The 13,447-nt window shown below is 40.8% G+C and overlaps 1 protein-coding gene across 1 annotated transcript; it reads right to left on the reverse strand.

The window, feature by feature from the left end:
- Nucleotides 1-377: 377 nt before the first annotated feature.
- Nucleotides 378-13,016, reverse strand: tprg1l (tumor protein p63 regulated 1-like). The gene is made up of 6 exons (XM_024375405.2): nucleotides 12,610-13,016; nucleotides 12,189-12,280; nucleotides 4,113-4,163; nucleotides 3,779-3,904; nucleotides 3,229-3,382; nucleotides 378-3,118 (listed from the first exon to the last, which is right to left on the reverse strand). The coding sequence occupies exons 1-6, from the start codon at nucleotides 12,835-12,837 to the stop codon at nucleotides 2,924-2,926; spliced, it is 846 nt and encodes a 281-aa protein (XP_024231173.1). The 5' UTR covers nucleotides 12,838-13,016; the 3' UTR covers nucleotides 378-2,923.
- Nucleotides 13,017-13,447: the final 431 nt, after the last annotated feature.

Consider the following 13,447-nt stretch of genomic DNA (forward strand, 5'->3'; position numbering starts at 1 on the left):
GACGCAGGTATAGGGCACCCCTCATCAGGAAAAAAACAACTAGACAATTTGTGCCAGGTGTGATATCCCTCCTAAATAGCTCGGGCTATTTAAGACCAGCAGGCTAGTCTTTTTTTTGTGTTTTATTTCTTTAATTATTTTTATTGGTATGTAAACTTGTGAAAGTTGTATTGTCAATTTAGTTTTGTATTTAAACGCCACTTTAAATGTGTACATGACACTGCAACAACATTTCCCCATGGGGTCAAAGTAAGAGATTAAGTATAGCCCTAGACTGTCTGGGAAACTTTTTCCACTTTGGCGAAATCCCTAATCCCCGGGGTACTTCAAACTGGGTTTACAGGAACCTGCAGTGTAAGAAACAATGCCACAAGACATGATTTTGATGAGTATTTATTTAATAAGCAATGTACAGTATTCAAGGTCAGTATGAGCATATAGTCAGCGTTATGAGTCAAACTAATCGGCAAATGGGTTGGATATCAGATTTACCCAGTATGAAATATCAAAGTAATGTAGGCAATTGCCTCACGTTGGTGACCGTGCTACAAATATTAAGCATTTGACCAAGAAGTTAGTTTTCTTTTTGTAACACTCAAAACCTGCATCAATTGCTATTCTGGAGCATTTTTGAAGTTGAACAGAGATGGCATGCAAACCAACATGCAAGACATGCATGTTACATTTAGACCAGGAGTGGGTGGGGGGGGTAGTTGGACAGACATCTTAGTTCATTCGAGCGGTTAAAGCATGATCTTGTGTGAAGCAGAGGCCTAACAACCAGATTCTTCTCTGGTGAATGGATGAGAAAGATCGGTTTATTTCAAACCAGTTTAAATCTGGTTCCTGGATTACTTGACGTTGATTTGTCTTGCGTACTTTGAAATATTCCGTTTGGATCCCATGCAAGAATGACATCTTACTCTGTTTAGAAATAAAATTGAATGTCCATCAACCATTGTGACTGATGGAAGAATGTTTGAAATGTAATAGGACCTCTAGGAAATCTTAGACTGTTCAGTTTCAATTATATTCAGCCAATGTCACTTCCTGTTATTGTCCCTTATACATTAAATCACTTCCTTTGATTGGCTCCTGTGCAGCGCTGATACATTTAAATTTGTGCTTGTTTAGGCTGAGACAGTTGGGGGTATTTAAGGTTCCTCTGGGTGCCAGCATGTGGGAGTAGAAGGGAATGAGGTGGATGTTCTCGCGGAGCAAGCACTCAAGCGTCGACAAATCGGTAAAGCAGAGGCCAAGGGGGTTAATAAGTGGTTAAAAATAAATAGCAAGCGTTGTGGAGCAGGGAGGGGTAGGGAGGTACCCAGGTCGAGAGGAGAAAAACAATGGCATGGAACTATTTCACTATAGTCCTTTCCAAATACATTAACAGAGATGGATTATTCTGTTCCTGAGAGCTACTGAACAAAAGGTCCGCGGCAAAGCCGTGCGAGCAAACGAGCTTGGTAAAAGGAGACCTTAACATGCAAATCTGATTGAGGCTGATATTTCAAACACTGTATCCAATTTAACTTCAGTTGCTTTTTTCTTTGAGGTTTATGTCAGACTATGGCTACAGCCCTAACTAGTTAGTTACTTGAATAGTTGACTAATAGATCAATGTAATCTAAAATGGCCACCATTTTTATTCCCACGTGGATTTTTAAAATTTTTATGGTCAAGTTATTCAGGTGGTTGATAAGACTATTTTAGCCTCCGAGCAAGATTTGTGTATTTGAATAGTAGATTGTTTGGTGAAACCATATGTAGAAGGGATTATTTTCCCCTTCTAGACATTTCTATACCGGTCAACACTAATAATCAAACAGGTATGAAAATGTACCTCAATCCAGGCATGGAAGGTGTCACTGTACTTTTAATTATCCCACAATGCCTGACGGCAAATCATAATACTGTTAGTTCGGAATTAAACTGCCTTTCTTGTCCTCATGCTATATAGCTAATGCTAAAGTAACATATTCCACAACACTTCCTCGGCAGCTACTCACCCCAATGTTAGACATCACATTTTCATAGGACCTAATCCGCTGTTTCAGCATGAACTAGCCTAGCATGAGGATGGTAAAGGCTGTGTGTTTTCTAGAAATGGAGATGAGTAGACCTAATCAATTTAAGAAAATTGTCACAAGGGGATATCTGTAGTTGGGCTTGCACCAGACAATGTATAATTCAAGTAAAATATAGTAAATAAACACTAACCGTCAGAATAACGTGGTCATAGTTTTGACTGAAAAAGCAGATTGTAGCACCGGAAGCCGCATTAATTCTCAAATTTTACCACTACAACGTCCCAATATGATGGATTTTAGAGCCAATCTGGCTAATGCAAAAATCTGCAATTTTGCAAGGCGTCTCAGGTTGAAAATAATGGGTAGACTGCTTGATCAGGCAAAGCTCATTGCATCAGTTTCTGTAATAACGAGCGCTGATAAAGCCCACTCTTATACCTAAAGTTAAAGCACCTAACCATGCCCTCGTACTGCACAAAAGGCCCACGATAATATTAACTTCCAAGGGCTCTAAGTCAGGTTCACCTAGCAGCATCAGGTGTGTATTACAGTATTTTCACAATGGCAAGGTAAACAGTATGCACTGTACCCACAATTAGCGACATTCCCTAATCGCACAAACACACCAAATTCACATACTGTAGGTCTCTCCACTCGGGGGTTAAATAATTATGGCAAATGGAAAACAACTTTGCATGAGAGCACTGTGGCAGGAGTGGAGAGAACTCAGGCTTGCTGCACACCATGGCTGCCCGCCGGTTATACTCAAGCGTTGGGTATGACACAGCCACATTGTCAGCATTCCACGAGCAGACAGACACACACTCATAAAACACACAGTTTGACAGCGCTCCCACTGCTGTGGAATAAGACGGTCACTCAGTGGGAAACATTTAGAAGCCAATCTTTCCCCTGGTCATGGAGTAGCCCAGCTTGGCCTCATTGTTGATGAAGGACATGATGCCCAGGTAGGTCTCGATGAGGAGGGGCCTCTCTAGGATCAGAACTCCGTTGGCCCTGCCCGGAATGGCAAACTCCTTGTGGGCCTTCTTCACTGCCTGAACCAGCTGGGTCCGGAAGATGTCCATCTGACAGAAGAGGTGTTTAATATACCAAGCTCCCATGTGAACATGAATATTGCATATAAATTGTTATTATTGTAAATGGGGGAGGGGAGGTGGCAACGTAAGAGTTTAACCTGGCAGAGAGAGGCCACTTTCTCGTCGGCACGAGCCATGGGGTGCTCAGTGAAGGTGACATAGGGCATGTCTGTGGACCAGGGATTCCAGCGGTTCACGAAGGAGGGGCGTGGGCGTTTGTCCCACTGAACCCGAATCCCATAGCCCTCCCTCCTGTAGAGACACTTATTGTAATTCCAGTGTGCTGGGAGTAATAAATGAATAGTAGGCTGTGTTCAGTGGGCACGAGAGGAGAAAAGCTTTAGAAACAGGTGTATCTATACTTGTCCAATATGCATTCCTAGTTTTCGGTTTCCATGCCTACTGAACACTGCTGAGTGTATTTGGCCCTGTCCAGAAAAAACCCCAAGCGACTTGAGTAGACTCAACATAGTTGGATATGTATAAGCAATATGGCAACATTTCCACCAAGCCTATCCCAAGTGAACGTTAGCCTTCTACCATATTGCTTATACTGTACCTATCCAATTATTTCAGAACATCGACAAGTGTCTTGTGTTGTTGTAAGTACAGGGTCTCTGTACAGGGTCATAGCTCAGTGGCGCTTACTTGTTGAGTGACTTGGGCGGGAACTCAAACTCGCCCACTGAGATGGTGTCCACGGCATTAAGGGAGATTCTGATGACCTGCTGACACAGCAGGTTGATGAAGTCATACTTGCAAACCAGCAGGGACCTGTTAGAAAACCAAGAGGGACAATATGGCAAATTAAGTGAAGAGTGTACAAACGTTCATGCAAGTTTGACGCCTTTATCATCACGAATATATCACAACCGCGTCCAGTCGGCAACATAAATGTATCAAATGATATGGGAATGGATCCCTCCAATTGGGTTCAAATGGATATCCAATCGTAACATTTGCCACTAATCATTTGGTTTACCTGTCAGTTATGAGCACCAGTCTCTCCTTCTCATTGTTCCAGTGGTCAACTCTAAGGGAAACATTATTACATTGATTTAGTATTCTCATCTGTAGCAAAATAATGTAATGAGATATTCATGAAAATATGAAGTCACAATGGTGTAAGAGAGACTAAAATGTGCCAAGGGGTTGTGTGATGTCTTTACCAATTGGCATCTGCCGGCAGAATATAATTTTTCATGGAGATGGTATGTATTAACTGGATAAATAAACATGCCTTTAAGCACTAGATGGCTCTTAATTGCCCCCAAAATATTATCCTTGCCTCTCACTTGCACTAATATCGTTTCAAAGTTTATTTACCACATCCACAGGAAAATAGGTGTAAAACAGTAGACATTCTTACCTTGAGAGCTCTTTCCCAACAATACAATAATAATAATAATAATATAGAATAATAACCACAAGAACTACGATGTGAGTTAGAAACACGAGAATGCAAGTATATACATGCATACATACATACATGCAAGTGACTGGTAGTAGGATAAAGAGCCTTCAGAATGTATTCACACCCCCTTGACCTTTTCCACATTTTGTTGTGTTACAGCCTGAATTTAAAATGAATTAAATGTAGATTGTGTCACGCTAGTTAGCATTGTGAAACTACCTGTGTCCAGTATGAAGTTAGAGACAGAAAAATGGTATCCACAAGGTCATTGGACTCTGGGTAAGTAGATAAAGGGACTCATTGCCAAAATCCCAAAGTATCCCTTTAATAGGTGAATGACTGTCACGCTTGCTAATAGTGACGAGGTCACATTAATAATACCTTCTATTTGTTTAACCTTTCTTTAACTAGGCAAGTCAGTTAAGAAATTCTTATTTTCAATGACGGCCTAGGAACAGTGGGTTAACTGCCTTGTTCATGGGCAGAATGACAGATTTGTACCTTGTCAGCTCAGGGATTCGAACTTGCAACCTTTCGGCTGCTAGTCCAACGCGCTAGGCTACCCTGCCGCACCCTATGCCGATGAGATAGGAAGCGATGTGAAGTATAATGTGCTTACTAGTCATTAAGACCAGCCTTATTGATGGTAGTGTTTAACATGATTTTGGAATGACTATCTCTGTACCCCACACATAACGTATAATTATCTGTAAGGTCCCTCAGTCGAAGTGTGAATTTCAAAACACAGATTCAACCAAAGACCAGGGAGGTTTTCCAATGCCTCGCAAAGGGCACCTATTGGTATATGGGTAAAAAAGTTCAAAAGCAGACATCGAATATCCTTTTAGGCATGGTGAAGTAATTAATTACTACTAAACGATATCATAACCGCCATCGATAAAAGACAGTACTGTGCAACCGTCTTCATCGACCTGACCAAGGCTTTCGACTCTGTCAATCCCTATATTCTTATCGGCAGACTCAGTAGCCTCGGTTTTTCTAATAACTGCCATGCCTGGTTCACCAACTACTTTGCAGACAGAGTTCAGTGTGTAAAATCGGAGGGCATGTTGTCCGGTCCTATGGGGGTACCACAGGGTTCAATTCTCGGGCCGACTCTTTTCTCTGTATATATCAATGATGTTACTCTTGCTGCGGGCGATTCCCTGATCCACCTCTACGCAGACGACACCATTCTGTATACTTCTGGCCCTTCCTTGGACACTGTGCTATCTAACCTCCAAACGAGCTTCAATGCAATACAACACTCCTTCCGTGGCCTCCAACTGCTCTTAAACGCTAGTAAAACCAAATGCACGCTTTTCAACCGTTCGCTGCCTGCACCCGCACGCCCGACTAGCATCACCACCCTGGATGGTTCCGACCTAGAATATGTGGGCATCTATAAGTACCTAGGTGTCTGGCTAGACTGCAAACTCTCCTTCCAGACTCATATCAAACATCTCCAATCCAAAATCAAATCTAGAGTCGGCTTTCTATTTCGCAACAAAGCCTCCTTCACTCACGCCGTTAAACTTACCCTAGTAAAACTGACTATCCTACCGATCCTTGACTTTGGCGATGTCATCTACAAAATAGCCAATAGCCAAAATTCCAATACGCTACTCAGCAAACTGGATGCAGTTTATCACAGTGCCATCCGCAATTGTAAATGAGAACTTGTTCTCAACTTGCCTACCTGGTTAAATAAAGGTGAAATAAAAATAAAAATAAATACCACCCACCACTGCGACCTGTATGCTCTAGTCGGCTGGCCCTCGCCACATGTTCGTCGCCAGACCCACTGGCTCCAGGTCATCTACAAGTCTATGCTAGGTAAAGCTCCGCCTTATCTCAGTTCACTGGTCACGATGGCAACACCCACCCGTAGCATGCGCTCCAGCAGGTGTATCTCACTGATCATCCCTAAAGCCAAAACCTCATTTGGCCGCCTTTCCTTCCAGTTCTCTGCTGCCTGCGACTGGAACGAATTGCAAAAATCTCTGAAGTTGGAGACTTTTATCTCCCTCACCAATTTTAAACATCTGCTATCTGAGCAGCTAACCGATCGCTGCAGCTGTACATAGTCCATCGGTATATAGCCCACCCAATTTACCTACCTCATCCCCATACTGTTTTTATTTGATTTACTTTTCTGCTCTTTTGCACACCAGTATCTCTACCTGTACATTCATCTGATCATTTATCACTCCAGTGTTAATCTGCTAAATTGTAATTATTCACTCCTATGGCCTATTTATTGCCTACCTCCTCGTGCCTTTTGCACACAATGTATATAGATTATTATTTTTCTACTATGTTCTACTCCTCTACTTGTTTATTGTTTATTGTTTACTCCATGTGTAACTCTGTGTTGTTGTCTGTTCACACTGCTATGCTTTATCTTGGCCAGGTCGCAGTTGCAAATGAGAACTTGTTCTCAACTAGCCTACCTGGTTAAATAAAGGTGAAATTTAAAAATGTAAAAATTACACTATGGATGGTGTGTCAACACAACCCTTCACTACAAAAAATAAGCATCCTTCTGGAGAGAAAGGAAACCTTCTCATCATGAGGCCAATTGTGACTTTAAAACCGTTTTTAAAATTGCTGTGATAGGAGAAAACTGAGGATGGATCAACATCGCAGTTACTCGGCAATAATAACCTAATTGATTTCTCTCTACGCGGCCTCATTGTCTCTAGTGCCCCCTGCGGTCATAAAACGGAAGTACAGACATATACTGAGGGTGGTGGGTGCATAGAAAGACGAAACTCCATTAGTTCCGGGTGTCCGAGATTATGAGTGGGTGAAACAATGATATGAATGGACAAGGCCATCGATCACGTGAAACCATTCATTCCGTTGTGAAAACTCGATAGCGCATAGAGGCCAAATGAAGGCGGTTTCAATTATTCCTATGGGTTGGTTAATCTCTCGTGGACAGTGCACGTAGCATAACATCTGACACAATTGCGCATTATTATATATTATATATTTATTTATTATATATTAGATATTTAGTTCATGGAGACAACATGGTTTGTGCTATCCGGAAACATTGGGACGTCCCTACCCCCATTGAAGTTGAAATGTAAAACGGTTAGGGGTTAAGGTACCCCATTCATAGACGTTAACTATCTTTAGCGCCTATTGACGATATTAAGTATATTTCAGAATATACTATCATCGAGAAATAATAATAAAAAACATTACTACACAATTTGAATAGGGTTCCCACAAGGCCATATTGGTATGTTACAGTGCTTGTTTACGGAAGACAGAGTGGACCACCTGTGCCAATTAGCCTTCTGTGTCTCCGTACAACTGTGTGCAGACGGAAGACTGACGCCCAAACGTGTTGTCACTGAAAAATACTGTCAGCTGCAAATGTTAAAACAGTGTATAGTAAGTGTGTATTGTCATGTGAAAGTAGAGGGATTTGTGTTTCTAGAACCCTACCGCAACCGATAATCGAATCACGTTTACATTTGAGTATTTGGCTTCCAGAGCCAATTCCCCTAAAAAAAAAAGAACATGTAAGGTCCTTGGACTATAAGGAGTCCGTTAGTCCATTATTGGGCTAGGTTTAGGGTAGGGACATCTCAAGTAATCCCGGATAGCACTGAACAACATGCGCTGTTTGAGCTACTCCAGAAAGTGACTTTGCAGTGCTGCCGTCTCATTGAGTTGCTCAAATTGAAGGCCGAACGGGGTACTGCAGGCTGCCATTATCAACTCAATCTTTCTAACTTCTGTGTGCGATTTAAAAACAATTGGTTCAAAGACATACAGTTGAAGTCAGAAGTGTACATACACCTTCGCCAAATACATTTAAACTAATTTTTTCACAATTCCTGACATTTAATCCTTGTAAAAATTCCCTGTCTTAGGTCAGTTAGGATCACCACTTTATTTTAAGAACGTAAAATGTCAGAATAATAGAGAATTATTTATTTCAGCTTTTATTTCTTTCATCACATTCCCAGTGGGTCAGAAGTTTACATACATTCAATTAGTATTTGGTAGCATTGCCTTTAAATAGTCTTAACATGCGTCAAACGTTTTGGGTAGCCTTCCACAATAAGTTGGGTGAATTTTGGCCCATTCCTCCTGACAGAGCTGGTGTAACTGAGTCAGGTTTGTAGGACTCCTTGCTCGCACACACATTTTCAGTTCTGCCCACACATTTTCTATAGGATTTGAGGTCAGGGCTTTGTGATGGCCACTCCAATACCTTGACTTTGTTAAAGCCATTTTGCCACAATTTTGGAAGTATGCTCGGGGTCATTGTCCATTTGGAAGACCCATTTGCAACTAATCTTTAACCTCCTGACTGATGACTTGAGATGTTGCTTCAATATATCCACATAATTTTCCTACCTCATGATGCCATCTATTTTGTGAAGTGCACCAGTCCCTCCTGCAGCAAAGCACCCCCACAACATGATGCTGCCACCCCCGTGATTCACGGTTGGGATGGAGTTCTTCGACTTGCAAGCCTCCCCTTTTACCTCCAAACATAACGATGGTCACTATGGGCAAACAGTTCTATTTTTGTTTCATCAGACAAGAGGACATTTCTCCAAAAAGTATTTGTCCCCATGTGCAGTTGCAAACCGTAGTCTGGCTTTTTTATGGTGGTTTTGGAGCAGTGGCATCTTCCTTGCTAAGCAGCCTTTCAGGTTATGTCGATATAGGACTAATTTTACTGTGGATATAGATAATTTTGTACCCGTTTCCTCCTGCATCTTCACAAGGTCCTTTGCTGTTGTTCTGGGATTGATTTGCACTTTTCACACCAAAGTACGTTCATCTCTAGGAGACAGAATGTGTCTCCTTCCTGAGCGGTATGACGGCTGCGTGGTCCCATGGCGTTTATACTTGCGTACTATTGTTTGTACAGATGAACGTGGTATGTTCAGGCATTTGGACATTTCTCCCAAGGATGAACCAGACTTGTGGATGTCTACAATTTCTTTTCTGAAGTGTGTCATGCACAAAAAGTAGATGTCCTAACCGACTTGCCAAAACTATAGTTTGTTAACAAGAAATTTGTGAGGTGGTTGAAAAATGAGTTTTAATGCCTCCAACCTAAGTGTATGTAAACTTCCGACTTCAACTGTACATCTGGTGTATCAGAAGCAATTATTGGCAACTATAGAATGGTGAAGAAGAACTCCGCGGAGTATACAACTAAATTAATTTAGCCATTCATTGTAGCATTGGCACTCTGTAGAGTTGCTATTTTCTCATGTTCTTGTGTCAATTAACTCATGACATTCCTAGATTACTCATTATACTAAAAGTCAGATTTAAAAATCAACAAATGCAATAGTCAGTTTAAAAAAAGGATAAGGGTACAAAAGTGTGTGTGTGTGTGTATGTATATATATATATATATATATTTTAAAAATCAATATATATATTTAAAAATCAACAAATACAATAGTCATTTTAAAAAAGGATAAGGGTACAAAAGTGTGTGTGTGTGTATATATATATATATATATATATATATATATATATACACATATATATATATACACACACACACACACTTTTGTACCCTTATCCTTTTTTTTAAAATGACTATTGTATTTGTTGATTTTTAAATATATATATTGATTTTTAAAATATATATATATATATATATATATATACACACACACATACATACATTGTATAATTTTGGACTCAGACCAAAAGGACAGATTTCCACTGGTCTATGTCCATTGCTTGTGTTTCTTGGCCCAAGAAAGTCTCTTCTTAATAGTGTCCTTTAGTAGTGGTTTCTTTGCAGCAATTTGACCATGAAGGCCTGATTCACGCAGTCTCCTCTGAACAGTTGATGTTGAGATGTGTCTGTGAAGCATTTATTTGGGCTGCAATTTCTGAGGCTGGTAACTCTAATGAACTTATCCTCTGTAGCGGAGGTAACTCTGGATCTTCCTTTCCTGTGGTGATCCTCACGAGAGCCAGTTTCATCATAGCGCTTGATGGGTTTTTGCACTTGAGGAAACGTTCAAATTGTACAGATTGACTGACCTTCATGTCTTAAAGTAATGATGGACTGTTTTGCTTTGCTTATTTGAGCTGTTCTTGCCATAAGGCACACCTGTTAATTGAAATGCATTCTAGGTGACTACCTCATGAAGCTGGTTGAGAGAATGCCAAGTGTGCAAAGCTGTCAAGGCAAAAGGTGGCTACTTTGAAGAATGTCAAATATAAAATATTTTGATTTGTAAAAAAAAAAAAAAAAATTGGTTACTACATGATTAAATGTGTTATTTCATAGTTTTGATGTCATCACTATTATTCTACAATGTAGAAAATTGCAAAAAGAAAAGAAAAACCCTGGAATGAGTAGGTGTGTCCAAACTTGACTGGTACTGTATATCTGGCTGTGTTGGCAAAATCTCTACATATCCCATTGAGGCAAGCAGGGAGAGGCTGGCCATTGTCACAGTTTCAAGACCGGTCAGAAACATCCAGCTAACCCTACGCCAATGGAACTTAGATCCACATTAAGTAGCAATGATATCCTTTGCCACTGCTGTCTTAACGACAAGACAGCTTGAACCAGTCATGACTATTACAAAAAAATAAATCTAGCTTTCCAACAAATGTCTTATACTGAAAAATATATATAAAAACGTAACATGTAACATGTTGGTCCCATGTTTCATGAGCTGAAATTAAAGATCCCAGAAATGTTCCATATGCACAAAAAGCTATCAAATTATGTGCTTGTCCCAGCTCCCGCCAATTGTCCAGCAACTTCACACAGCCATTGAACAGTAGTTGGACAACATTCCACAATCAACAGCCTGATCAATTCTATGCGAAGGAGATGTGTCGTGTTGCATGAGGCAAATGGTGGTCACACAAAATAGACTGGTTTTCTGATCCACACCCCTACCTTCTTTTTTAAGGTGTCTGTGACCAACAGATACATATCTGTATTCTCAGTCTTGCTAAATCCATAGATTACGGCCTAATGAATTTATTTCAATTGACCGATTTCCTTATATGAACTAACTCAGTAAAATCCTTGAAATTGTTGCATGTATATTTTTGTTCGGTGTAGTTACATGATTGTTTTGAAGTTTAAGGGTGCAGTATTTATGTACAAAACAATAGCATAGTTCAAGTTTAGGACAGGATATAGCTGCTGGACGCACATGCGCTCTAGGCTAATTCAGGACAAAGGTTGTAGTTTTTATTTGATTAAACAATTCAGAGACCAAAACAAATACATCAGATTAAATATTTAAGGAGAGCGAATCGATATACAGTCCCTAAATCAGCTGTAACTGTCAATACTAAAACAAAGCTTAAAATGAAGTCGCTTCTGGACATAGACTCCTCACCACTAATTGGGGGATCCTGTTTTCCGCTAACAATGTCTGCAGTACCACGGTCGGCCTTCAACTTCCATGGCTTCAATGAGAGGGGACAGTTGTTCTCCACTGGAATGAATCATTGAAAACACTCAGACATCATCAAGCTCATTTCAAATCACCTGTAGTGCTAGGGCAAAAACGTGCACGGGGGGCCAGGACCAAATTTGGGAACTTCTGTACCGCCAATGTAACTTTACTGGCCTATGTGATGATGTGAATTGCTGATAAAATGACTCACTCTGCAAGCAGCCACACACTCAGCACTTCTCCATCCTCTGAAGGCAGGCCCACTGTTCTGATGTCATTCACTGCTCGTTCAATGGTCCCTGGCTGAAATGAAGAGGCCACAGTTAATTGATTTCAGTCCACTCATCATTATAATAATCGAGCAGATTGTTCCATATATCATAGCTGAATAAATTGCAGTTGTCTGAATAAATGGGTGCGTTTCACAATCTAAGAAATATAGGTTAGTTTGTAACGACATGTTGCATAGGTGTTCACTGCCACAAATACGCCCCTTCAAATCAGAGCGAGCCAAGCTGATTGCAGCGTGAGCGTTTGACAGCTGTTTCCAAGCTAGCCTATTAGCTTGCTAACTAGCTAATATCCGACGTTGTTCAGATAAAACAAAAAGGGCAATTATTAGCCAGACTTACCCTAAAGACGAAATAATCCTTCACTTTCGCTTGCATTGTTGGGTTGTGGACATGAAACGGCGTCAACGTTTGTAAGGGGGAGCAACATGCTACAGAAGAACTATACCCAAGGCTCCCTCTGGCCCCCGGCGGTGTGAAGGCAACCTCGACTCCATCCTCTGCCTCTGCCGGATGAAGGACCGCAGCCCCCGGACTCATTGGTTCAACCGTGTCGTTTAGCTGAAGCATAGTGCAAACTGAGTTGTAATAAAAAGCACAAAATAGACTTCAACCTATCCTCTCGAAAATAAAGATTCAGCAAACGGTGTACTGTTTTGAATTGGTCATTGCGCACAATAATATGATCAGAAAGGATGGTGTTTACAAGGAAGTACCCCTGCCTCACTTCCCCCCTTAGATTTCCTTTTTTCACCTCTTAAAGGGGAAATCTGCAGTTCAAACAAGTGTTCACTCCCGCCACTGTTGAGCTGTAATCCTTAGTACGAACAGCTAAAACAAGAGTTTCTATTATTTTGTATTTCAATTTAACCAGGCAGGTCAGTTAAGAACTCATTCTTATTACAATGACGGCCTACCGGGGAACAGTGGGTTAACTGCCTTGTTCAGGGGCAGAACGACAGATTTTTTTTTTAAACCTTGGATTCGATCCAGCAACCTTTCGGTTACTGGCCCAACGCTCTAACCACTGCCGCCCCTATTGGACAAATTCAGATAGGTTCCTCTTGTTTCGTTCCGTTAGCTTCCGTTTAAGAATATAATACAACTTTATTGGCCATTCAGGATGGACATTTTTCTTTGGCATCACCTTCTATTAAAATAATCACATACACATACATTC

Source organism: Oncorhynchus tshawytscha, linkage group LG16 (genome assembly GCF_018296145.1).
Source record: "Oncorhynchus tshawytscha isolate Ot180627B linkage group LG16, Otsh_v2.0, whole genome shotgun sequence".
In the NCBI taxonomy this organism is placed as follows: domain Eukaryota; kingdom Metazoa; phylum Chordata; class Actinopteri; order Salmoniformes; family Salmonidae; genus Oncorhynchus; species Oncorhynchus tshawytscha.

What these genes read in the sequence shown, in the direction of transcription:
- tprg1l (XM_024375405.2), bottom strand. Translation starts at nt 12,837, where the DNA reads ATGCTTCAGCTAAACGACACGGTTGAACCAATGAGTCCGGGGGCTGCG. An exon ending in CCGCCCAAGTCACTCAACAA is followed by an intron (nt 3,383 to 3,778) that starts GTAAGCGCCACT and finishes GTGTCTCTACAG; the next exon opens with GAGGGAGGGCTATGGGATTC. An exon ending in AAGTGGCCTCTCTCTGCCAG is followed by an intron (nt 3,119 to 3,228) that starts GTTAAACTCTTA and finishes CTCTTCTGTCAG; the next exon opens with ATGGACATCTTCCGGACCCA.